The sequence below is a fragment of the Rhinolophus sinicus genome, linkage group LG07 (genome assembly GCF_036562045.2).
Source record: "Rhinolophus sinicus isolate RSC01 linkage group LG07, ASM3656204v1, whole genome shotgun sequence".
Classification (NCBI taxonomy): Eukaryota; Metazoa; Chordata; class Mammalia; order Chiroptera; family Rhinolophidae; genus Rhinolophus; species Rhinolophus sinicus.
This window is the reverse complement of record NC_133757.1, coordinates 107042716-107069302: the sequence shown is the minus strand read 5'-3', so window position 1 is coordinate 107069302 and position 26587 is coordinate 107042716. Positions and strand designations below refer to the sequence as shown.

At 34.2% G+C, this 26587-nt stretch overlaps 1 protein-coding gene across 1 annotated transcript in view; it reads right to left on the bottom strand.

Annotated features, from left to right (window-relative positions):
- The window catches only part of IQCM (IQ motif containing M), a 243171-nt gene that overhangs the window by 185601 nt on the left and 30983 nt on the right, over positions 1 to 26587 (bottom strand). The window contains exons 4-5 of the mRNA XM_074338725.1: positions 17365 to 17452; positions 13104 to 13192 (exon numbers count right to left, since the gene is read on the bottom strand). Coding sequence (XP_074194826.1) covers positions 13104 to 13192; positions 17365 to 17452 — 177 coding nt within the window. The remainder of the gene's footprint in view (positions 1 to 13103; positions 13193 to 17364; positions 17453 to 26587) is intronic.

Below are 26587 nucleotides of genomic sequence, written 5' to 3'. Positions count from 1 at the left end.
GATGAAAATGATTGAGGGCAATTAAGATCATGAAAAACATAAGAATTATTCTAAAAGTCTTTGTGTTTTCTTTTTTATAAGTGGAAAATAAATGGTCTCATTTTTTTTTTTAACACAAGAAGAGAAAATGCATCAATCATTTAAATATTTCTCCAACACATTTCCAAACCAAATTTTGCCCCACAGAGTAATTTAAACCAAAAATCAGAAACCCAGAAAGAGAAAACTTTTTAATATTCAGTTATCCTTATTTATATAATTTAGCCTTCTATTCCTTAAGTCAGATAAACTTACAAAATATTCTATGACATACGTGTATTTTACTATGGTCATGAATTATTAATTTCAAATTTCAAAACTTATGCCATAGAAACTGCCTTAGTTGTAAAAAAGGGATAGCAAATCTGGTTGGAAAACTACCTTTAAAAAAAGGCAAAATTTAAGAATAAGCTCTCGCTTTGTGTGTCTAAAAATTAGTTCAAAAGTCAGTAAATTAACCCATATTAAAATTTAGCTTTCTATGGACAAAGATGAAATCTCAGTGTATATTGGACTATTTCGAGAAGAAATACTCCAAATAGAGAGTAGAGAGGGAAAAAAATCACCCTCATAAAATGCTCTTGCAGTGATTTGTTTTATAGGACTGATGGTACAAGTAATTAGTATGACATTTAATAAATGGCACTTTGAAGAACTGCCTAAGCCCCAGTGAGTCTTCAAGTCAAACTACCTCAACTTTTATTTGTTTTTAAGCAATAGAATTACAGAATATTTTGCCAGCATAGTTTCACTACCTCATGTTTAAAAGATTCATATGTGTGAAATGCTTGAAAGAAAACATCCCTTATATACACTGTATTTCCCAGCGGACATAGCTTAGCACAAACTGATAAAAATGAAGGGCCATAAAAAATAAGAAATCCATTTTCATACCCATTTGTGTGTAATTGAATAGATTCTTTGAATAGTTGCTAAAAACTAATTCCAACTTAAAAGCAATAAAATATTTTACCTTTCGCAAAGCAGTCAGGAATGACAAAAGTATTCTTTTCCCCCTTTAGCAAAGAAAGGAAATTCTGTGATTTCAACAGTTATTGCCTTCATCCATCTAAACTATAAACCCATCTTATGCACTGCACATGAAAATTTGGACCTCCTTCAGAGCTCAATCATCCAAAACCATCAGAGATTCTCATTGGTTTTAAGTATGTTTTAGAACACTAGAATATTGTTCCAGGATATTGAACTTGAAGAATGACTGACTTTGTTTCCCTGTGAGTTAGGACACAGTAATGAATAGTTCTCCTTGATTTAGGATAGATTCAATATGTATTCAGGGCACACAAACATGTCTACTGGTACGTAAAATTTGTATCTCACTTTACCATGTTTTAAAGCAAGAAAAAAGTTTGGTTTTTTTTGTTAATTAGGAATAATTAATTTAGTGGTTACCTAGCAGAATTCACATACAATGCAGTACTTACCCTTGAGGGGTTTATGTTCTAAGATATTTATATTCAATAAGAGCAATCTACAGGTCTGGGCTTACTTTTTTCTTTCCTGTTTTTAAATATTTTTTTTTTTTTTTTTTTATCAAAAGTGTTATTTACCACAGCTATATTCAATCAAGCAAGCAATGCTTACTAAAGCATAGGATTGATAACATAGCATGGTTTTCTTCAGGGCCAAAGGAATTATTATACCTAGTGTTTCAGTTCCATACATGGTTTTGGTTTTATTACCTACAAGACCAGCAGGTATTTATTTCATATTTACTAGGTACAGCTAAACACTGAATGCTTAAAAACAAAACAAAACAAAACAAAACAAAAAAACACTGAATGCTTACTGTGTGCCAGGCACGTGCTTAGTGTTGAGAACACAAGGCGAACAAGACACAGTCCCAGGCTATGAGAAAGGTACAAGTATTCCTAAAATGGTATACTGTATAGCAGTGGAAATGAACAGGCTAAAGCAGTATGTAGCAGCATGAACAAATATTACAGGCAATGTTGAGCAAAACAGGTAAGGCACAAAAATATGCAGTACGATTTAATTTATATAAATTTTAAGAATAGGTACAATAGGTACCATCGCTCTGGGTGGTAAAACTAGAGAGAAAAGCACAGAAATTGTTAACACGGAACTAAAGCTAATGGATAACTCTTAGGGGTGATTAAGAGTGTCCTAATTGGAAAGAGTCAAGGAGGGGGATGAAGAGGCGTACTGCATGCTCAGAATATTCTATTTAATGATCTATGTAGTGCTTACACAACAATGACTTTATAACTATTCATCACATCATACCAGGTTTTCATTTATTCAGTGGTCTCTCTCTCTGGTGTTTTTTAATTTGCAATTTAATGTTGAGCTCCCGTAAGCATGGAGACACGGGCTGGATGAGTGCAGACCCTCATAGGGTTGCAGGCCACATGCACCCAACTAACGTTCCTTGCTCCTCCATTCAGGCCCATTACCTGGGGCAGAGGGTGGCTGCAGTCACTGGGCTGGAACTTGGGACTGGGTAGTCCCTCCAGGGTGGGGAGGGGACAAGAGGTGACACCAATTACGAACCAAGGCTCCAAGGTTACATGTGTTTCCATTGTCCTATCAAACTCACAAATCACAAATATAAAGGAACCATTATTAAGAATTTCCAGATGGCAACCACAGAGCATTAAAAAGCCAGTACTGATCCCTTTCTGAGGGCGAAGTTTGGTGTGACTGTAGGTTCCCAGGCCCATGAAGCCAGCCCTGCACCATAGATAAATGTTTTCTGCACATTTTTGCATGTATATTATATTGTGTAGGTGTATATGTGAGTGTAGAAAAGAACAGATCATATTTCTATTTCCTCTGCAAATCCCTAAGCCATGGTTCAAGTCTGAGCAGACAGGAAATTCGAAGATCTGAAGTGATTGTGCTGTTACGTTTAAATTGGCTATTGGACTGAAACTTATTTACCAAAATGTTCATCTATCTGAATGTAGACCTGGGTGTTTAAAGGCAGTTTTATAAATTATTTATAATTTAAGATCACAGGCATGCTAAGCAATCTGACATAATTGTCCTTGGCTCTAATCTTGACACCAAGAACCTCTTACTCTCTGATAACAATTCTTTCCTTTCCAGTCACTTGTAACTGAAAAAACTGTACTAGGTTTGGTATATTTTTTTTTTTTTCAGATCTAATAAAAATAGATACAAACAGATTAAGGAATCTAACATATGACCTCATTCAGATTTCAGAAAGGAAATGCGATGGAAAGAAACCAAGTAGGCGCTATGTTGCCTTCATTTAGTTCTTTCACAGTGATTATGGAAGGCAAATACAAATATCACATTCCTACCAAAGAACACAGAGGTGAGGAAGGATAAATATCCCCGCCGGGGTCATCCTGCTAATAAGTAGATATGCAGTTCTAACTACAAATTTCTTCTATGACCTTTCTTTGCTACCGTTTTTTTCTTCTTTCTTTAAACACTGACTGCCTATTTACTATGTGCCAAGCGTTATCACAGAAATGAGTGGCCAAGGATGTCCAGCAGAGCCCAACATCCAAAGCTGTGCTGCCATTATGGTAACATGTGGCTAGGAGCATTTGAAATGTGGCTAGTATGAATTGAGATGTGTTGGAAGTTATATTGTACACCAGATTTCAAAGATTTAATAAAAACATGTTATTAAATACTAATGATTTTTCATATTAATTACATATTGCAATGATAAATAGTGTATATATTAGGTTAAATAAAATGTATTTTTAAAATTGGCTTCATCTGTTTTTCTTTACCTATTTAATGTGGCTATTAGAAAATTTTAAATCACAATTGTGTCACATTTTACTTCTATTGTATATCAATGGTGTCGTCTTAATCTTGCTTCAGGATATATAAATGAATTACCTACCTATAAATTTAAAACATTATATTTCATGGTTATTTGGGATAAGAAATATCTGTAATCCACTGTGGAAGGTATCTTCCTGCTACCATCAATATTTATTGACTACATATTCAATCTCTCTTGAAATTTCAGAAATTAGCTTAACTAAAATTAGCTAAACCATGTTGGTTTTCCTTTTCCGGATAGAGTGCACAATGAACAGAGAAATGCCTGGATTCAAAACACAGGTATTCTTGTAATGAATTGAAAACAGCTTTTTTTTACATCTTACAGGAATCTCCTAGAGATTTGCTGAACACTTTTAATATAGCATGCTTTTTTCTCAGCATAAAAAGTTTTTATTGTTTAGAATTTGGTACATTAAATATATTTTTCACATTTTCCTAAAGAAGATGAGGCAGGATGTATTTTCAGACAATAAAACACTTGTGTTTTTATGAAATGTCTATTAATGTGAGCAATGGGGAATTATACATGAAAGCTATCTTTCCTATCACATTGTTAAATACTGAAAGAGCAATACAAGCTAATTTATAATTCAGCATAAAGGCTAACACTAAAATTGTACAGGATGTAATAACATTATTGATAAACTTGTAAGAATGATTGAAAATGTAATTCGAAAAAAAAAGTACAGTAGTAACAACAAATTTAGACTGTATGGAATCAGACAGACCAAAACTCTCAAAAAATCATACAAATTTACACTACTCTTTAGTTCATAATATTGTATGTACCAGAAAACATTCATTTTATAAGACCATCCTATATTGCATCACTCTGTTTTACCTTGAAATATGACCTTAAAATATCCCACGTGTGTACTTAAGGAGCAAAATATTTACAGATACATACAAGACAATAGGGACATATATAAAGCAACACAATAAAATGGAACCAAAACCAAGAATCAGAGCTCCATACTTGTGAGACTTGAGCTAGTTGCCAACTGTTAGATACTTAGTTTCCTCATCTGAAAGGTGGAAAAAGTTAGACTGACCATGCCTGAAAATCCCATGAGCATCAAGGAGACAACATACAAAAGGACACTATTACCAGTAAAGTATGTTAAAAATTATGCTATTATATTAAAAGCAAATTTATTCCATTATTTTTATTATAAATATTGGCCCTTCAATTAATGTTTTGAGTAGTCATTGTGGCAAAAAAGTGATAAAAAAAATATGAAATATCTTAAATTTCAGCTTCAAATTACTTTTGGAAACACCATGGTATAAAATAATAATTGAAATATAATCAGTAAATGGAAATATTTACGAGGAGGCACTTGACTACAGTAGATTTGGAGAGATAGATGACCATAAAATTAAAAGGACAAAGAGCGACAGTCTAAATGTACACAAGGGAAGTGTCATCTACCTTCCACTCCAGCTGTTGTGACATAGTCGATTCCTGCATAAAACTCTATTTAGAATGTTCAGACTTTATTATTTTGAAAAGCCTGTTTTGACAATGGTTTGGTGGTTGCCAGAGGGTAAGGGGGATGGGGGGGTGGGGGGTGGGAGATGAGGGTAAGGGGGATCAAATATATGGTGATGGAAGGAGAACTGACTCTGGGTGATGAACACACAATGGGATTTATAGATGATGTAATACAGAATTGTACACCTGAAATCTATGTAATTTTACTAACAATTGTCACCCCAATAAATTTAATAAAAAAAAAAGAAAAAGAAAAGAAAAGCCTGTTTTCCTCTTTCAAAATGAGTTGAGAGTCCATCCTTTCCTCCCTTCCTTCAGCTGCCTTCACACAGCATCAGAAGTCAGGAACAAACAATATGGCTTTTTCTCCCCTGATACTGAGTGTTATAGACTGAATTGTGCCCCCCAGCATTCATAGGTTGAAGCCCTATCCCCAATGTGATAGTATTAGGAGATGGAGCTTTGGGGTGATAATTAGGTTTGGATGAGGTCAGGAGGGAGAGACTCTCATGATGGGAATAGTGCTCTTCTAAGAAAAGACCAGATCTCTCTCTCTCTCTCTCTCTCTCTCTCTCTCTCTCTCTCTCTCTCTCTCTCTCTCATCAGAACTCGACCATTGCTGGCAACCTGATCTCAGACTTCCAGCCTCCGGAATTGTGAGAAAACACTTCTGTTGTTTAAGCCTGTGGTATGTTTTCATGGCAGCCCTACCTGACTAATTCACTGAGTAACCCCTGTTGGGACAGGCAGATGAAGAAGTTGGAGAGTTTGCTGCACTGAAACATGGGGGAGAATTCTCTTATAATCATTGGGATAAAATGAAATGGACGTTTATGTCCAATTAATGAAATGAAACTATTATATACAACTTAAATAGAAAAAAGTTAAAATTTGTATAGCCACTAGGTTTTAAAAATATGGAAAGGGAACAAAATTGAAAGACAATAGACCAAGTTGTTAATCACGGCTGTGAGAGGATGGTAGCATTAAAAGTCAAGTTTTTTTCTTTTCTCAAATATTCTTTAATGTGGTCATATGTATTTTTATAGTAGGAAAAAAAACACTAAAAATTGGGTATTGATCTTAATACAATATGAGTCTAATGGCAAGAGTTTTGTTTATTTTAAGCTATCTTCACATGGAAACAAAAGCTATTTATAAAGTATTTTTTGAGATCCCATATGTCTACCACTCTACTGGGGACTGCTTTCCTCAAAAAACTCATCCAGTTTATTGAGAGAAGATTGCATCGCACTAATTAGATGATAATAATAACATATAAAACAGTATTTAGAAAATCTTTAACGGTGTGAGTAAATGCTGAAGTAAAATCAAATAACAAATATTAGAGTGTCAAAGAAATTGCTCAGTCAGAGCAGGAAAATATAACGATTCATAGAAATTTATGAAATAGAAATCAATGCACTATAGAGATCATCAGTAAAGGTAAACATTATTTTGTTTTTTTTATTAAAAAAGCAATCAAGTTGACAGACCTTTAGCAAAACTGACCAAAGAAAAAGAGGGGAGGACAGAGGGAGGAAGAGAAAGCCTAAATAATTAATAGTGAAAATTAAAACAGAAACACCAGTACAAATGTTATGGACAACTTTATGATGATGTTTTTGACAACTTAGACATATCCCTATAAACATAACTTACTAAAACCGATAGAAGATAAAAAGAGTTTCATCAGTCCTTTATTAAAGACATTTAACATGTGATTTCAAAATTCAATATAAAGAGATCTCCAGGCCACTAGTGACTAAAAAAATAAAATAAAATAACACACTCTTATACAAATTATTCCAGACAACAGAAAAACAAGAAACTATTTGTGTTTATTATAAAATTAAATAATACAAAAATAAATAAAAGAGGGCAACTTATGGACAAGTAATGATTATGCATCATGAAACAAAGGTTTCTATTAATCTAATTCTGGATACCTGAGGCCTGATAAAAATTATATGCATACACATATAGATGATGATAGATAGATAGATAGATAGATAGATAGATAGATAGATAGATAGATAGATAGATGATAGATAGATAGATGATAGAAAAATAGATGAAGGAAGGAAAGGAAAGGAAGGGTGGAAGGAGGGAAGGAGGGAGAAAGGAAATAAAAGATAAGTGATGCCAAATTTTTGCTGTTATTTTTTTTTTAAGTAGGAAAGTTCTAGGCCACCAGAAATAGATATGAGCTCCAAAACAAACTACTCTAAAGAACATTAAGCCCCTATATAATAAGGCTTTCTTATATTTTCTGGTTTTATTATTTTTATGCTTTCTTGACAGTTCAGCCAGTTTTTTAAAGTTATCTTTTAATATTTAACTAGCTTTTTTAGGTGTTCTGTACCCAAAGTCTTTCTTTGCATACCTGTTCACCATATTTTCAGAAACACATGCGGGGCGGGGGGGGGGGGGGGAGAGAGAGAGTTTTTTTCAGCTGTAGTTTGTATTCAAAATGAAAACAGTGTATTTGAGCTCCCTAGGCGAAAACATTTATTCCAATGACTTAGATAGCTTTCCTATTGAATAGAAAAATAAATATGAAAATTGGTATACCACCCTTTTAGAAAATAAAATATCAGTATGTTCATTCATCCAACAAAATATAGTGATCACTTTCTATGGACCAGGAATGAGTCTAGTTCCAAGGGATCCGGTAATGGAAAAAAAATCAGTCACAACTATCTGCCTTCATGGAGATTACATTCTAGCAGGAGGAGGCAGACAAAACCAGGTAAGTAAAATAGACAATATGTCCTGAGGCCTTACCTGTTACAGATTCAAATCAAGCAGGAGAGGTAAATGGGGCTGGGAGGTATGACTGCTGCTATGATAGACTGGTCAGGGATAGCCTCACTAATAAGGGGCATTTGAGCAGAGCCCAGAAGTGTTGAAGTGACACCTGTAACATCTAAGGGAAAGAGCTTTCCAGGCAAAAAGAACATGTAAAAAGTTCCTGAGTTGTGGTTATTAGATTTGAAGTGCCTATGAAAAAATTCAGGCAGAAATGCTGATTAAGCAATTGGAAGTGAGATACAGTTCAGGAGAATAACCAAGCGGGAGATATAAGTTTGGAGTCATCAGCATATGAATGGTACTTAAATCCATAGATTGGATAAAATTACTAAGGGAATGATTATAGCTAGAGAAGAAATCCAAAAATTGGTCACCAGGCCTCCTATGAACATTGGGGGATCCAAGACTCCCAATGGGAGTTAGAAAAAACATATTGTTGGAGTTTAGAAGGTGATCTAGTTGAATGGTGGTGCTACTCAAAGTCAGATTTTAGAAAGATTTCAAACATTTCTAAGCCATAACTGTCAAAGAGTATATGTAATATGTTGGAAAGCAAAATCATTAGGAAAAAAAGAGCTCAAGGAATTGGGAAGCCAGTGAATTAGAGAGCTTATTTATTTGGATACAAAAATCACAATGTTTTTATAAGACTAGTGGCACAGAAAGTTGCTAGGATCTGGGGGCTAAATTCTTTAGGATATTACAGAATAGACACAAATCAATAAATTATGAGAATTGTAAGAAGGAGAGGCAATGGAGGATATTTGATGACATAAGATTCAAAATTGGGAGTTTTAGAGAAAAAGAAGTGAGAATGGTCTGGAAACAGCATGAGGAATAAGGAGGTCACCCCCGCCCCATCTCTAGTCCCAGAGATGTGAGGCATGAGAGAGAAGACCACCACCACTTGAGAGAGCGCAGAGGAAGAAATGTCCTCAGAGTTGGGGACAGAGCACAGATTTCAATTAGACCAAGAAGGTGAAGGGAACACTTTGAAGAGGTTAAGGATTTTTTATTGGCTTTGAGTTCAGTAAATGGGATTTAGGGGTGGGAAGGGTGAGGGACGAAGTCAGACAAAAAGACATACAGAATTATATAGAGTGGAGTTTCGGTGATAAAAGGTGACCTTGAAATCCTATGTGTCTTGTGGAGATTGATGTATGACAGAGTTAAAGGACATACTTAATGAGATTTGTCCTGTGGGTCTCAAGGCTGTGAACTTGGAAAGGGAGATAAAATAAAATCTTGCCAAGAGCAGAGTCTGGGGGCTGGTTCTCTTTCCTCCTGACAATGCTTCTGTACAGAGGTTTTAATATCTAAGAAGAAGCCCTATGGAAAAAGAAAATTTTCTAACCTTTCCTCCCTTTCATTGAGGGTAGTTTCATTCTTTCCTTGAGGATCACAGATGATGAAACCAAAGCCCAGAAAATTGAAGGGCTCTGCACCAGGCTCTACAGAGAGTTAGTTGGTTCTTATGTAGAGCAATGGGGGCTGCTTTGGCACATCTCCCTTCATCCCAGAACTTTCTTTGCACAATGTCTGTTAAAGGGTTTCTACCATGGGCCTATTCCCTTAGAATCATAAAGATGGGGAGAAAGCTTTGAAATTACTGGTGAAAGGAGTGCTTGGGGAATATAAGTTTAAGAGTGGCCTACCAAATTTATTGAAGTAGGAGGGCAATAGGCACATTCAAGGTCTAGAACAGAATGCTAACAATGACAAATGGCAAAAACAGCTGAATTCAGGAAAGGCAACAGTGATTGTCTTTACACAATCAATAACAACAAGCCACCCTTCCTGATGCTGTGATAGGGTAAGTCACCATTTTCTTTCAGTGTTGTACTAAGATGTGCCTTGTGCTTCTGCAGTATATGCTTTAGGATAGGGTCAAAGCTAGAGCTCCAACACCGTATGTTCAAATCAATGTATGCTTTGCTATTTATAGCTAGGGAATGGTAACTAATAACCATAGCTCAGTTTTACCAAGCACCAGGATGTATGTTATATATTTTACAACATTGAGGTTGGTATTGTTATTATTCCCTATTTAACGAATGAGTCACAGAGTGATTAAGTAATGAGGATGAGGTTTCTCAGCTAGAAACTGGCAGAGCCAAAATTCTAACCTTATTAGAGTATAAAATAACTCCAGTGCCTTCACCCTTAATCACTGAGCTATACTGCTCTAAAAGACAAGGCTTAAAGCAGTATAAGATATATATAAGTATATATAAATAAATACGTGTATTTATATATATATGTATATATATAATTTATTACATATAATTCAAATGAATAGAAATCATGACTTTGTCTTAATTCCTATGTTCTAATTGCCTTTCCTTTTTTCTTTAATAAGAATAATTTATTTATTCTAAAAATGAATTGGGCAATTTTAATGTAAAAGCCCAGTAAATTACCATACACCCCAGAGAAAACCACAAGATCTCCATTCTCTCACAATTTCAGCTACATTCTGTTATTAAACAGGCCTCAGTGACTGTTGCAGATATTCAGTGAAGCTGTAACTTACTAAACAGAGTTACAATAATGATGTGGAAAAAAAGCTTCGTTGTGCAAATTTTTAGACTATCATCTTAAAATGAACTAAAAAATTAAGCCTATAAAATGCATGCATGATTTTTTACCCAAGACACAAAGCCAGGACCACAACTAGGTTATTCAAAAAGAAAAACCAATATTTTTTAGATTTTACTAATAGCTGATACAAAATAAGTTGCTGGCCACAAGCCTTCAGATATTTCAGCCCACACACAAAAAAATGTTCCAATTTTTAAAGAAGTGGTTTGGCTGAAAACGAAACAAAATAAAACAAAGCATCATATACAACAAAGCAGTGATGAAATTACCACTCTTTCTTGATTAAAAATACATTTCATTTTAAGGAGAAAAAGAATAGCTACCCTATAGCATTTGGAAATAATGATTTTTATTGCAATTTTTTACACTTTCAGCATGTTCAACCTTCCAACTCCCCATGACGTTATATGCGCATTGAGAGACTTATATCATAAAACTAATAATCTGCCCAGTGATTTGGTTTTAAAGCATATAAACTAAACTGCATAACGTTTTCCTTCTTTTTATGGTATCTTTGCAGTCTACATATAATCAGTAATCAAGAACTAAAAAATGATGTCTGGGGCTATTCTTTCGCGTGTTTACATTCATTGCTGTTATTATTTTATTTTAGTTCCCCAATTTTTTTTTCTTTTAGCAGTAATCATGTTCTAGCCTACTATGCAGAAATAGACACACAAACACATATAAAAGTATATTCCATTTAGGTGGCTTCTCTTTTTATTTTCATTCATTCATTCAACAAATGTTAATCCCTAATATGTGCCAGTCACTAGTTCTGAAGTTCAAGAACATGAATAATGACAGTCTCTTAATGACAGTCTGAAGGTCAAGAACATAAAAGAATATGGAGTCTTTAGTTTCAATGAAGTTATGGTTCTATTAGTAAATATTTCAGATATCTTAGCAGAAGATTTTTGCACTGACAGAAATTTCAGCAAATTTCAAAACATATCACATAGGTGACTGCCCATTCTGCCAGCCTTCTACTCACAATTTCACAATAATCTGTAGCTATGATAGTAACTGGGGTTCTTTCAACAAATATTTTAGAAAGGTCTTCTACCTTCTCTTTAGCACAAAACAAACAGTGGTCAAGCCTTTTTATAATAAGCTCTGCGTATATGTAAAAAAGAAGGCTTAAACAAATGCCTACATTTAGACTAAAGCCCTGAGAATTCTTGCTAAGAAGCTCGTGGCAAGGGAAAGACACATGTGACTTATGTGAGGTGGACAGTATTTGAAAATAGAGTCTTCCACAGCTCTTAGGATAATCCTGAATAAACTCTAAATGGCACAGAATTAGTACAACTTTTACTTATGAGGTAGTTAAGGGCTGTAAAGCTCAGCTTTCAGAGTGATCATATTTCAAGTTTATTACCTATCAAACTATTATATCCATTAGACCTATGCCTTATGAGGAATTTTTCACAGCCTTTACTTCTTCACATATATATTCAATTTTAAACTCAACTGAGACCTACACATTATTCTACTACCCTTGGGCCTCAAATTATCTGATCAAGCCTGAAAAGAATTTAAACTATGGATTGATACAACAATCAAAATTTTTAAACAGACCTATTGGATGTGTTTAAGATTCTGACATTATGTTCACAAATATTAATAGTTTTGATGAATATTGGTTAGATGAATGAAAATGTGTTCATGAGCCTCCATTTGATGCTTGAATTCCTTCTATAATAATCCAAACAAATAAAAGGTGGTAAAATTTGAGTTGGGTGAAGGAAATTTTATGCAAGAGTATCTTGAGAACCCGAGGAGGAGTTTATTCACCAAATTTTCAAATATTTCCTCCAAAAATAATCAAAGTCCCACTCTGTAAGATGAGTTTTCTCTTAATGACAGTCTGAAGTTCAAGAACATGAATAACAAGTTTAAAAGGAGGAATCAATTTTTTGAATCAATAGCCCCCTAGGTCTTCAAGTAGCTCACCAAGTTCTAGAGAGTTTCTCAATCACACTTAAGGGACTTTAAAGAATTGTCTGTATTTTCTTTTGAAGAATATGTATTTCTAAAAACATAATAACTCAATTATTGAGAAACTTTTTAAATTATAAGAACTTATCCTTAAAATCACCTAATACCTTCAACACTCACACACATCAAAAAAATCCAATCTCGCAAGTTCAAATAAAGAAGTTAAACATTAATTATTAGTTGTTTCTGAAATCTCTTTATCTTTTGACACAGTATTTGCAATAAAACATAAAGGAAGTGACTGTTCAGTAATAGCTATTTCGCATTGTATATTAAATGAATGCAAATAATAATAAATAAATAAAAATCACTGTGTTGCTATAGCAACGAGGCTCACCATTTTCTTTCGGAAGCCCGGTGGCAGGGGTTGTGGGTGGTATGGTCAAACCAAGGTTGGTGAAGGGGAAGACATATGAGTCCAACGTTCTGTTTTGAAAACATAAAGTTAGCGCTTTGAGTGATTTAACAGTTCTATTTTAAAATACAAACTTTCGAGACTAATATTGAAGAGAAAGCTACTTGTCTCCTGTCAACAGAGACAACACCTGTTGTACAGCATCCTGCAGCATCAAAGGCACATCGTAGGCCCTCTGTAAACATTTATTACTGAATAAATACAAAATAATACCAAATTTTGGTGGCCCTGAGCATGGATAACAAATAGGGACAGTCGCTTTCTGAATGAAAAAAAATCTAACAAAAATCAGAGTAATGAACATGCGTCATACCTATTTCTTATCTGTTTTGCAAAAGATTTTAAAGTAACATGTGTTCTTATCTTGACTTGGAGAGCTTCAACCATGTTACCTGTATCAAATACCAGATATCATGCAGAAACCTTAGAAAATGTAAATAAGCAAAAGGAAAAACTAATTGCTCCTAAGTCACTACCCTAATATTTTAGTAATCATTGCAAACCCTTAAATGCTTCCTATCACCCAGGGCGATTCTAAACCTTTTCTGTGTCTTGTCACATTTAATCATCACAACAAGCCTCTGAGTGTTTACTATCATTATACCTATTTTATAAATGAAGAAATTAAGACATTTAGGGGTTAAGTTGTACGCAGTTTATATTATGCCCTCTACAAATGAGCAGAACCAAAATTTGAATCCAGGAGTGATTGAGACGTCAGTAACTAAGCTCCTTGATACTACTTTATACTGACACCATCTATCTTGATTAACACGTGCAATATTGTCCATCCTTTTACTATGCTTATGTGTACATAAATGTACATACATTTTTAGCTTATCGCTGCACTTTATAGTGTGAATATCTTTCTTTGTAAATGTACAAAGATGTACATTGCTATTTTGGCCCATTACATAGCATTCCATTGTATGGATTTAACATGCTGGTGATTTACCAGTCAATCTTCTTTTGCTGAATATTTGAGTGGCTACCATTTTCTTGTTATTTATAAACATTGATAAAAATATACCTGTCCAATTATTTTTTTCTTATTATAAATGTCTAGAAATGAAATTGCTAACTCAAATGTAATATAAGTGTTAGAGAAATTTTTAGGATTTTAAAACATTTTGCCCATTGAAAAGTAGGGTCTCTGAGGGAAGAGAGTGTGACTAGCCTGTTCAGGGTTTTACAACAGGTGCATAGTAGTCACTCAATAAATAGTAAATAAATGATGGAATATAAGGTCCATTAGTCTAGCTGTCATTCATGTGCTCATCACATGTGGGTAGCCAAAGAACTGAGGTATACCTAACATGATCAAGTCATATTGCCAGAGGAAAATATGAGAGGCAGTTCTGCACCAAGATTTGGGCCAAGATATACTGATCAGTCATAGTTTGCTTTGCTTTCTTCTATTTGATCTATGGTTAAATATCATGTAAATCTCCAAATTAGAACTATTAATTCAATTTTTAAATGATTCCCCCTTAATAAACGTATACCCCAATTCATTCACTTAAGTAAAATAGTTTAAAAACATTAAGGTGAAATGGCAGAATCATTTCAACACAAATGTGAAATGTCACGAAGGATTTTATCATTATTTTGTAATATATTCATTGTTATTAAATTGATCAGAATAACCTAAACACAAATTCTCATGTAATACACAGGACACTCCCATGGATCACAAAACAAGGGGAAGAAGGTCAGGCTCACTTGCCTGAAGTACAGAATGCATTTATAGAAATGCAGTCGTCATACCTTCAAATGCACCGAATATTAAACTAAAAAAACTCCACTCTAATAAAGAGTGAATAATAATGAATTTCCTTGATGGAAAATTAACATTTAGAATGCACTCATATTTATCATTATTGTCATAAAAAGAGTACGCTAATGTATGATAATTAGTCTTTGAAGTTAAAAGTAAAAGGTACATTGAAGAATTTCACTTCCTTAAACTTAAATTTGAAAACGTAGAAGTAGTCAATTTTGTTTTCCTTCTGCACGTCAAACATAGGGAAATTTGGGGAAATAAAGAAATCATACATTTATAAGAGTCTATAATATTTCTTCATATGCTGTCCAAGGAAATTTCTTGTGTTGGGCCAATATTTTTATGGCCTAAAAATATTGTGCCATGTTAAAAATTAGTATTTTCCAAGGCAAGTTCAGGGGAATTATAAGTAATTTTATACGACTTCTGTCACAGGGGTCTATTTGTCTTGAACGGAAACCCTTTGAGAGACTCGCAAAGGGTTGGTCAATTGTGCTAATTAGTGCTAGAGCCTGTCACTGCATTGTTAAGAGTCCCATCTGATTTCCTGATTTATTCTATTTTCCTTTCTGTTGCTTACATCCTTATTCTTAAGTTTCCTTATCTTAATCAGGTGGTGAACTCGATTTCAATAAAAATTTCAGTCTAATGACATTTATTTGTTAAGACAAGCACAGGTTTTCTAAAACCCTGAGTCACCATGTCCCAAAACACTTATTTGTCTTACCTTCTGCATCCCCATGACACTTCTAATATTAATGAAATGAAGAGAACTGCTAAGGTAGAAAACACGTCAGCTAGCTAGCTATAAAAACAAAGCAGCCCAGGTGGATTAAAGTTCAGGTTTTACGTGTCCCCAGCTGTCATTGAAAGTACATGTACTTGCTCTTAATTGCAAAGGATGTGGATCTTCCTCATAAAGCAAGACATGTTTTCATAAAAAAGAAGGGACTTTATGGTGTAGAGAGAGAACTTTATCTTCTACCAGTTGTAGAAGAAATAATTACTTGGTAAATATTTAACTCTCTTGAGAAAGACATACTGAAAGATATTAAACCTGATTAGATTTATTATTAATAAGTGTTCACTTGTCCCTAAATCATTATTCTTCTTCCTTGGATTACCAGCCCCATCTAAATATACTGAAAATAGGTTTTCAAATTAGTTTATGTTTCTAGCTATTAAAAGCTTACTTGAAATTCTAAACTATTTTGGTTAAATTGCTATATTAATCACTTTTTTAACAGCTACCACTCTGCTAAACCAGCCTGGGTCTTGGGTTAAATTAAGTAAGGCAGAAAGGAATTTTTTATAAACCGGTAAATTCCCAATACAATCATTTTTTTTCCCTTAGCAATTAATACCTTCCTTTATCATGGATAAAACCACACCCTCATATTAAAGCGCTCTCTCTCTCTCTCTCTCTCTCTCTATATATATATATATATATATATATATATATATATACACACACACACACACACACACACACACACACACACATATCCTACTCTTGCAAAATTGAGTATCATATTACACTTAAGGCAAGAAAGTGGTTACTTCTGAGCATCAATCTTCTAGTGTTAAGCACAGTTTGCAGCATAAATGCCGGAAGATCAGTGAACTTCTGTACAGACAGAGCAACATTTTCTCAAATTTATTTCATTTTTAATTGTGCAATTACCCCAAATTTCTGACCATGTTATAATAATGAATTAATGTAAAACAAAGCACTGAAAAATGCATTTTAATGAGCAACATTTACATTCTACAAGTATAAATGTTCCTATAAAATGTGCTGAAGGGCCTTTAGAGGGTCCACCTGTACCTTTAGGGCCAACAATTATGTACACAATTGTAAAATTATCTTAAAGATGATGCTAGTTTTTGGAATACTTTAGCATATTAACTGACCCATCACCCCACACCTTTGGAAAGCAGAAACACTGCTCAAAATTCCTGCCTTCTAACTATGCTCTGTAGGATCAGCCTCACCTTCTGTTAGAAAAAAGATTAACTTTAAATTATTAAATTAAAAAAAAAAGTATAACTTAGCTTTGCTCCATAATTGCTGCAGATGAGTGATTAAAATCCCAAACTTATGTAATATTATCATAAAATATGGCATTTTTCTCAAGAAAGCCATAAATTGGATTTGAGCTTATGCACTGTAAAACCCAGATGGTTTGCTTAACTACTCAGACATCCTTCAGTTCAAAAGTTAATTGAACTAAAAACTAAAATTTTGATAATTGATATGCTTTAAGGGACTCAAACAGAAGGATAAATTAGCCTTATGCATGGGGTGTTAATAGACATGAGAAATCACAACAATCGGTCAGGAAATATTGGCATAGAAGAAAAGTATATATTTTCTATAGTTTAGCTATTATACTTTACCTGGACTTCCCATACTGTTGCTTTTCTTTCTCCATTTTTTTACTCACTGATTCAATATTAGTCACTATTTTACCCAGTTTAACTTGTTCTGGAATTTAAAAAAAAGAAAAAACTCTAATTGTATACTATTAGTTTTTAAGTTATAAGTGCGTTTTTCAAATTAAATTGCAAATCACAGATTTTTTAATAACAAGTAGTACAATATTTTTCAAAAAAATTACTAACACAAAGGTACTCTAAAAACACATTTTAGTGTTTTTTTTCACCCCATGCTTCTCAGATGTTTTGTAATTACTAAAATTTAGGACTGAAAGTATAGAGTAAATGAACTGCATATATCAGGAAGGAGATAACTCCCAGTGAAATGTCTGCACGGCAAAGCACATACCAATGAGTATAAACAGCCTTTTTTATACATATCAGCATTATTATCACTATCATCATAAAGCTTAGTTTTTATAGGAGAACTTGCTATTTTAAAATAATTTAACAATCATTAGTTAATGTAAATAGGAACATTGAATGCTCCAAAAATCTCATCCATTTAATAGAAAATGTGAAGTCAAAAAAAGGCCAAGTTTCTGCTTAAAAAAAAAAAAAAAAAGAAAGAAAGTAGTTCTTAGAGCCTAAAGGCAAATTTACATAAATATTTTAAAAATACTTATCACTTTATATTTTGTACAGTTAATGTAACAGTTTGAAAAATTACAACAAAATATTGTCATACATCAAGCACCTTACAGCTACTAGCCATGTATATTAAAAATATATTAAAGATACAGAGAATATATGAGATGAAAGCTTCTGTTTTAGAATTAGTAACAAACTGATGGTGTCTCAATGCTAACAAATAGAAAAGCACAGTTGACTGCATTATATAATTTAGATTTAAAACATATAACGTAGGATATCAAATTTTGGAGAGATGGAAAACAGAACATTAATATTTGTTGACCATAATATACCAGTGGTGTTAGTTAGCATTCCCTATGTGTCGTCATCTTACATGTAAGCCTCATAACTGGTTTTTTCTGTTGGCTTGTTTGTTTGTTTTGGTAAAGAACTGTGATTATTCCCTTTTATATATGAGGACAGCAGACTACCCAATAAGATCCTGTAAGTTTAAAGATACGGAGCCAGGGCACCAACCTGTATCCTTCTGACTGTAGGTTCACCCTTCAACCATCTGCTCTATTGCCCCCCAGAAGTCAGGGGACCTCAGGTACCTAATCAGGGAAAGAGGGTAATTTCTGTCTTGTTTGCTTTGGAGGATATCTACAGAGCGCAAAGGACACACTTTATGTAAAGATACATGGCAAGTAGAGAAATATCATATTAAGGTGAAGTAGAGAAAGAATTTATAGAGTCCTGAAAAAAGGTTAGAGTCCTAAAAATAGAAGCATTTGAAAATACTTGCCATACACGAAGGGTACTAATTGCTGTATATGGGTTACCATATTTTATTCTCTCAACCACCCCACAAATTAGGTACTATTTTTTCCTCCAATTTACTGATGAGGACACTGAAGCAGAAAAATAGAGGTTAACTTTCCCAAGGTTACAGAGCTAGCAGCAGGTAGAGTAAATATTCAAACCCAAGCAGCCTATCCATGGAGTCTGCATTCTTAATCATGATGATAAATACTCAATAAGCATATTTGTTTGTTTATTTAAGTAATATCTACCTGGTGAAAATAGCTATGCTAACTTCTAGCGAAGGGAGATGTAGAGTATAACTAATTAATTCCTTTTTTACTCAATGTGTTATAATCCACTTCCATTATTATTCTTCCGTCATTATGCCAAAATTGGCCAGTCAGCTCTTGTACTATTTTGACAGATCTTCACCATTTTTGAACACTCCTTCCTGCCTGCCACAATAAGAGTTCCAGGCTCCTTCTCTCCTGCAAAATAAGAGCTCTAGGCTCCCTGTCCTTTCCATGTCCCAGACCTACAACCAGGTCTCCAAGAAGCAGTGGCCATTATCTCTTCTAAATTTACCTTTCTCCCCATTCTCTAGTGATTCCTAATCAGAAAATTCTAGTTCGATTTATGTTAAAAGTTCTCAATATTCTATCCCGAGCCCTGAAGCTTTCATATTTTCCATCTTTTTTTGCTTCATTTTACAAATTTCTTCAGATACTCTTTCTAGCTTACTAATTCTCTCTTCAGCTCTATTAAACCTATATTTAAAATGTATCAAATTTTTTATTTAAATTATTATTTATTTCCAGAAGTCCCTTTGGTTCTTTATAAAACTTCCTGAACATTTAATGGTGTCTAGTTTATTCATATCTTTTACACTTTTACTTTTTAAACATATTAAGCATATTTATTTTCTCTTCTGTATCAGGAAATTCTAATGTCTATGGACTTTGTAAATCTAATTTCATTTTGGGGGAGTTGAAGGGCTCAGTCTCTCACTCACAGTAGCTAATTTCTTTTTTATGTATGTTTGTTTTTTTAATTGTAAACTCATATTTCATACAAATGGGAATTATTTGCAAATTGGGATTAAGATCTATTCCTCAAGAAATAATTTGTTTGCCATCCAGGCATTTGAGAAAACTTTCAACTTATAATAACATTTAACTAATTTTTCACTTAGGGATTTATGAGATACTGGTAATATGGATTCTGATTCAATCCCAGATGAGCTTGTTTGTAGTTATGAATTATAAAAGGAAACTTTTTTTCTTCTCTCAGATCCAAGGCTGAGACACTCACATTTCTTTGCTATTTCCTTCTTACAAAGCAAGGCTTTTTATTTTCTTGGTTTAATCTTTCCCAGACAGCATCACCTTTTGGGGGAACTCAAATTTGGGGAGTCTCTGACCTGACTTCCTATCTTGAATGTGTCATGAATGTTTTCCCTGTGCTTTCCTCATAAAAGGTTCAATGAAAATGAAAGCTCAAGGCTACCAGAAATACACAAAAACTGCCAGGAACAGAAGCTGGTCTCTGCTCTAAGTCTTTATATTTATTATTCTGGGTTTTTTGTTTTTGTTTTTGTTTTTCCATTTTCAGTACTCTATAAAAATATATTGAATTAAGGAATACCTGAAATACTTTTCCCCCATTTTGCTAATCATTCACATTTCAAAACTCAACTCAGGGAATATTATTTGGTCTAAACATTGAAACAATTTGTACCATTCATTATAATACCTAACACATTCAACAAACATTTGTTACACGAATCAATAGAGAGAATATTTAACACCTCTTATTTAATTACGTAAAATTTTTAATGTCAGTACTGTATGTGCCAGTGACATGGATTACTTTCTTTCAGTTTTTTTTCTCAGCTACAATAGATATATATTCCTCCTTCAACTAACCCCATTTCTCCCCCAACCTTCGAAAAGAATTTTTATTTCTCCCCTTTCCAAAAAACAAACAAACACAAGAGCTCTAATTCAGGTGGCTAAAAGCAGCCAATCTTAAAAACAATAGAGTTAAACTGGACCAATGTAAGTTACTAGGAACTAGTATTCTAAAATTTAGAGGGTTTTTAAAAATATAGTTGGCATATATTATATTAGTTTCAGATGCACGGTATAGTGATTCAACATTTACATACCTTACAATATAATTGCCACACTAAGTCTAGTAGTCATGTTACCATGCAAACTTATCACAATATTATTGACTATATTCTTCACCTTTTTCACCCATCCCCATACCCCTCATCGCTCTGATCTTCATTTCCGTGAGTGTATTTTTGTTGTGTTTTGTTTGTTCATTTGTTTTGATCTTGTTGTTGTTTTTAGATTCCACATATAAGTGAAACCGTGTGGTATTTTTCTTTCTCTGTCTAACTTATTCCACTTATGACCTGGAGGGTATTATGCTAAGTAGAATTTAGACTTTTAATAATTAAGAAATCGGATACCATGAAAGCGAGTGTGTTCCCTATCACAGGTGTCACCCGGTAGAGATTGGATAGAAACTTTCTGGAGAATATTATAGACAGAATTTTACATCAAGAAAATAGTTGGGCTAGAAGAGGTTTAAGGTCTCTTCTACACAGAGACAATGATGCTATAAAAGTGCTTTACACGGGTTAAATCCAGATCCTTTACAATCAAAAAATGAGACTGTAAAATTTGTATATTGAGTAACTATAAAATACTTTAGGCACCTTTGTCTCTTTTTAAGACTCATTATCTAAATTACATTCAATTTCATATGAAATAATTATAACAAAATTTAAAACTTAATGTTTCAAATTTATAGACAGATTCATCAGTCAAGAATGACAGATTGCAATTTACTGACATTTCACATTCTAGTGTGTGGGCTGGGTGGATGTCATATGATTTTCTACTGTTGGAATTTCCAGCACATGTGTGTTATATAGAATGCCAATTCCTCACTAGATTGTGAACTCTTTCATGGTCTCTTGAGGACAAGAGTTGTGTGTTTATCCATCATCCACTTATTCAATTATTCATTCAACAAATATTTACCAAATGCCTATAATGTAACAGGCAGTCTGCTAGGAACTAGGGATATAAGAAATAACCTGGGGATTATGAAGGTTATAGTCTGAGAAATCAAATTAACCAAATGAAATAATTACACAAATAATTGAGTAATTCCAATTGCAGTGCTATGAAAATTTAATTTCATTATTTCATAAATTTTAAACAAGGAATGAAAGGTATACTTTAGCTGTTGTAAGTGGAAGGTGTGGCTGAACAATTTAATGGAAAGATGGAAGTGGAAGCAAGATTTCACTGGTTTGAAGGAACAAAGTCTTGGGAGATAATAAATGTAGACTCTGGTAAGATGTGATTTGAAGGGAAGAAGAGAGATGAAATGATCACCACAGGTACATAAATTTGAGGGAAAAAAATGCTTTAGTGTCAAAATATTTTCAGATGGGAGAACCTTTAGAATTATTATATATTATAGGAAAGGAGAAGCTGAAAACAGAAAAAAAGCAAATACCACATAATAAATGAGATAGGTTCCTGGCAGAGAAGGGAAGGATGGAATAGAATTTAGCTATGATTGAGAGAAAAGAGGAATTATCTTCTAAAAGAAAAAAGTAGATAAAGTTTCAGGTGGCTATTGATAAGTTTCCGGTGAGTTCACGATGAACATCTTTATTTTTTCCATGACGTAGTTGGTGAGGTCATTTACTGAGAGAAGGGGAGAGAAGTTTGATAAGGGTCTCCAGGAGAGTGGCAAAGAATTGAAATAAATAGTAAGTAAAAGAATTGACCAAGGTCAAATAAAAGGTTTTACTTTTGATCACCTCTTAATGCAGTCATCATCATAGCTACCACTTAATACCAAAGCAAAACAAAAACTTCTCTTGCTCCTGTTCAATTTCTCTTCGCTTTGTAGCAAAATGTTGAAACTGGTTGTTTACACATACTGTTTGTATTTCCTCACCCCATTTACTCTTCAGTCCATTCCCAATCCAGCTTGCACAGTCACCACTCTTACCAAGGACACAGTGACCCTCATGGCATCACGCGCACTGGGAAAACCTCTGTCATCTTATTGGACTTTCAGCAATGCTCAATGACAATGGTGACTCTGTTGTAAAGGGATTATGTGACAATACTTTCTCCTGGTTTTTCTCCCATGAAAATCAAGCTGCTCATTTTCAATCTCCTTCGCTGACTCTTCTTCTATCAGACTTCTAAAGAATGGCTGCGTTGGGCCTCGATCATAAGCCCTTTTGTTTATGTTAACTTCACTTGATCTTTAGGATATTTCATCCAGTTTCTTGGATAAATTACATCCCTACACCAATGATTCAAATTTTATTCTCCAGCCTACACCTGTCCTCAAAATTTTAGACTCGAGTATATAAGTGTCTTACATGTGAACTTGAATGTTAATGGGTATCTCATATATAATACACTTAATAGAATTGATTTTCTCTTTCAAAAACTGTTCTTTCCTGTCTTTCCCATGTCAGTAAATGATAGCATCATACAGCCACCCATTTAAACCAGAAACTCATGACCTATCACTAAAATGTATCTCAAATTTATCCATTTTCACTAGTACCACAATTGGCACAATAATGCTATATAACAAACCAAACAAAAACACAAAAAATGTGGCTATATTTCAAAGTCTCTCACAAATCTGAACCTTTGCTCGGATTTACTGGGTCCTAGTTCACCTGATGAAAAAATACTGGTGTGTATCCCCAGTCAGCCAATCTTAATCTTCCCCTAAACAACATTAAAACAGGTGTCAGGAGATAATTCTCCATGAATATTTTCACCTTTCTGAAACATCAGGGCTTTCTAAGCAAGGAATTCTATCACAGGGGTTAAAGATACTTGAATGGTAAACAAGCTATGGAGATTAAAGACAGAGTTCTCAGCAAAGATTTAGAGGCACCTTCCCTGGAGCCATTTATTTACATTCCAAAGAGTAATAGACATAGGGACTTTCATTTCAGTCTCTTCCCAGAATGCATTTGCTTACCTTTATAAAGCACTTGTTTGCCCTCCCCCTCATCCTCTTCTTCCCCATCTCTTCATCTCCTCCCTCTCTTATCCCCATCAACCATCCCCTTCCTCTCTCGCTCATGTGCGCTCTCTCTCTCTCTCTCTCTCTCTCTCTCTCTCTCCCCCACCCCCACCCCCCCAGAAAAGAGAGGAAAATATGTTAAAAGTTCTAAACAAACTTCAAGAGCCATAATTTCAGAGTTCCTTTTCTGTTGTACTAACTTCACTGTACATGTGGGCAACATCTGCCCTCATTGCGTTGCCCCAAGGGGAATTGAATCATAGGGAAAACTGAGGTAAGATGCTCTCTGTGTAGTTAAAAGTCTGTCTCTGGTCCAGAGACCTCATGTTTCTTGTCAGAATAGATACATGTGGGTGGATGGATAAATACATACATACATACATAGATTCATAAATATATAAAAGTTAACGTAAGCAGGGCTGACACACTCCTTTTCCTTCACAGATGATCCATGTGGAGGTGAGTAAAGCACTGACTTCCAGATGTCTGAGTCTTGTTTAGAGCAGCAGTTAATCTGGCCACTCATAGGTGTTTTCCAATTTCTCACTCTCTTCTCTGGGCATCTTCTGATGCCTTGAATTGACTGCTTTTGTCACAGCTCCTTAAGTCTAACTGTCCAGTCACCACCTTCCCATGCCTGTTTCCCATGCTCCCTCGTCACTGTAGAAGGAAGACTGTCTTCTGGTTATAATTTCAGTTAACACCTCAGCCCTATTCTCCTTTAGCTCACAGCTGGGTACCTATTAAACCCTCTAGTTCTAACCAGTCTGTTGCAATCTCTCTTGGGACAAGGGTTTTCAAAAACAACTTGCTCAAGATTCTTACTCCTTCTGGAGACGCACCATACCAGAGAGTATGACTTACTTAAGGGGAGCAGCAGGGCATTTGGGTCAACAGACTGAGTTTGCTGCTCTACTTCTAGCATTGGGAAAATGGCTTAGGCTTTCAGAGCTTTAGTTTCCTCACTGTTAAAATTGGGGAATGATACTCTGAGCCTTACAACTTAGATAGTAATGTGCTAAATTAGTTATAAACTAACCACATAAAGCACTGAGTTTATAAGCACTCAGGAAATAGGGAACTGTTGCTGTTGTCATTAACATTTTTTTTGTTGTTTCTTTTGCTTTTCATTGAGACAAAACATAAATTCATCAGCACTCCCTAACCTAGCAGGACTCTTGTACCCACTAAGGACATTACCAGCGAGACCCTAGAGGAACTCATCTTTCTTACCCATTGTGTCTTTTCTAGGAAATTGAGGATATTTGGTGATAACCCCAAATCCCTCTGAACACGCTTCCTAAAAGTGAGATGTATAAAAATCCAAACTGAGTCTCAGAAGCAAATAAATACAGAAGGATACTCTAACATCGGACTTGAATCAGATTTTGAGAATGCAAAGACCTAATGTGATTCTAGTTGAAATACCATTTGAAGAAACCTAGGAACAGAACAATTATCAGGTGCATGACGGGTGTAAATGCAAACCAATGTAAAACTAAATATATTCACCTATTGAGGGGAGGAGGATACAAGTATTCATGCAGAAGCCTAAATTATCACAGTCCTTTTTCATAACCATTTAGTAACCTCAATATATCAAGGAGAATATTCATTTATAATTTCATTTCTCACCGCAGGTATTCATGGGGTGAGAAGGGTGCAATTGCAAGGGTAACGCTACTAAACAGAGAAGGTGGTAACTTTAAGGCATTAAGGAGTGTCTGCAACTGAAGACTTTTTATTTATTAATTTTTTGTAGCATTAATCACGTTACAGCTTGCAATGGTGTTGTCATTCCTCTTGCATGTACAGACTGAATTACTGAGCAGTGCTATGCAATATGTCTCACACACTCTGGCACTTCCATTTCATACTTCACAGTTTTAGTGTCACTTTGAGGTTTGAAATGTTTCACAGTTATTTTTTATATGTGGGTGCCAAAAAAAAAAAAGTCAGTCTATATCACTGAAAACGATACTGCAAGAATAGAAAATGGGTAGAATCAAATGGGAATTGTTGTCCATTAACATTCAGAACTTTATCAAGAATCAATCTACTTTTTATCAAAATCTAATTTATGTGTTACAGATGCATGGGTGCATACTCTTATTTTGCTCACCACATACAGTTCTTATAAAGTTAAATATACACTTTTATTGATGTAGATAAGAATCTATAATTAAAATGAAATTGGAAACACCATACATCTTTTCTAGCCTACAACTTGCCCATATGCTCTAACATAACAAACCCAAAAGCCTCAATACAGTCACCTGATCTAATCCAGTATAAATATTGAGTGAATTTCTATGCCTATATCTTGACATGTTTCTGCTTAATGTGTTAAAGTCAATCTATCTAAACAAAGATGGAATGACTTATATCTGCTACAAATATAAATGCATGAAGACTTATCATACATTGAACCATATATTGATCAGTATTTACATACAAATAATGACAAGCATTTCACCATCATTTTTGTAAAGCACTAAGACAAAGTGATTTTCTATTTCTGACTATAATCTTACTGATGATTCCCTTAATTGTACACACCCACAGCACTTTGGCATTCAACCACCAAAATACTAAATATATTTTTGGATTAATGTAACCTCTCCAGTACTCAACCAAAAAAAATTTAAAAAAAAACAAAACAAATAATGATAAACATGTGATAAACAAATAATGATAAAAATTTAAAAAAATAATA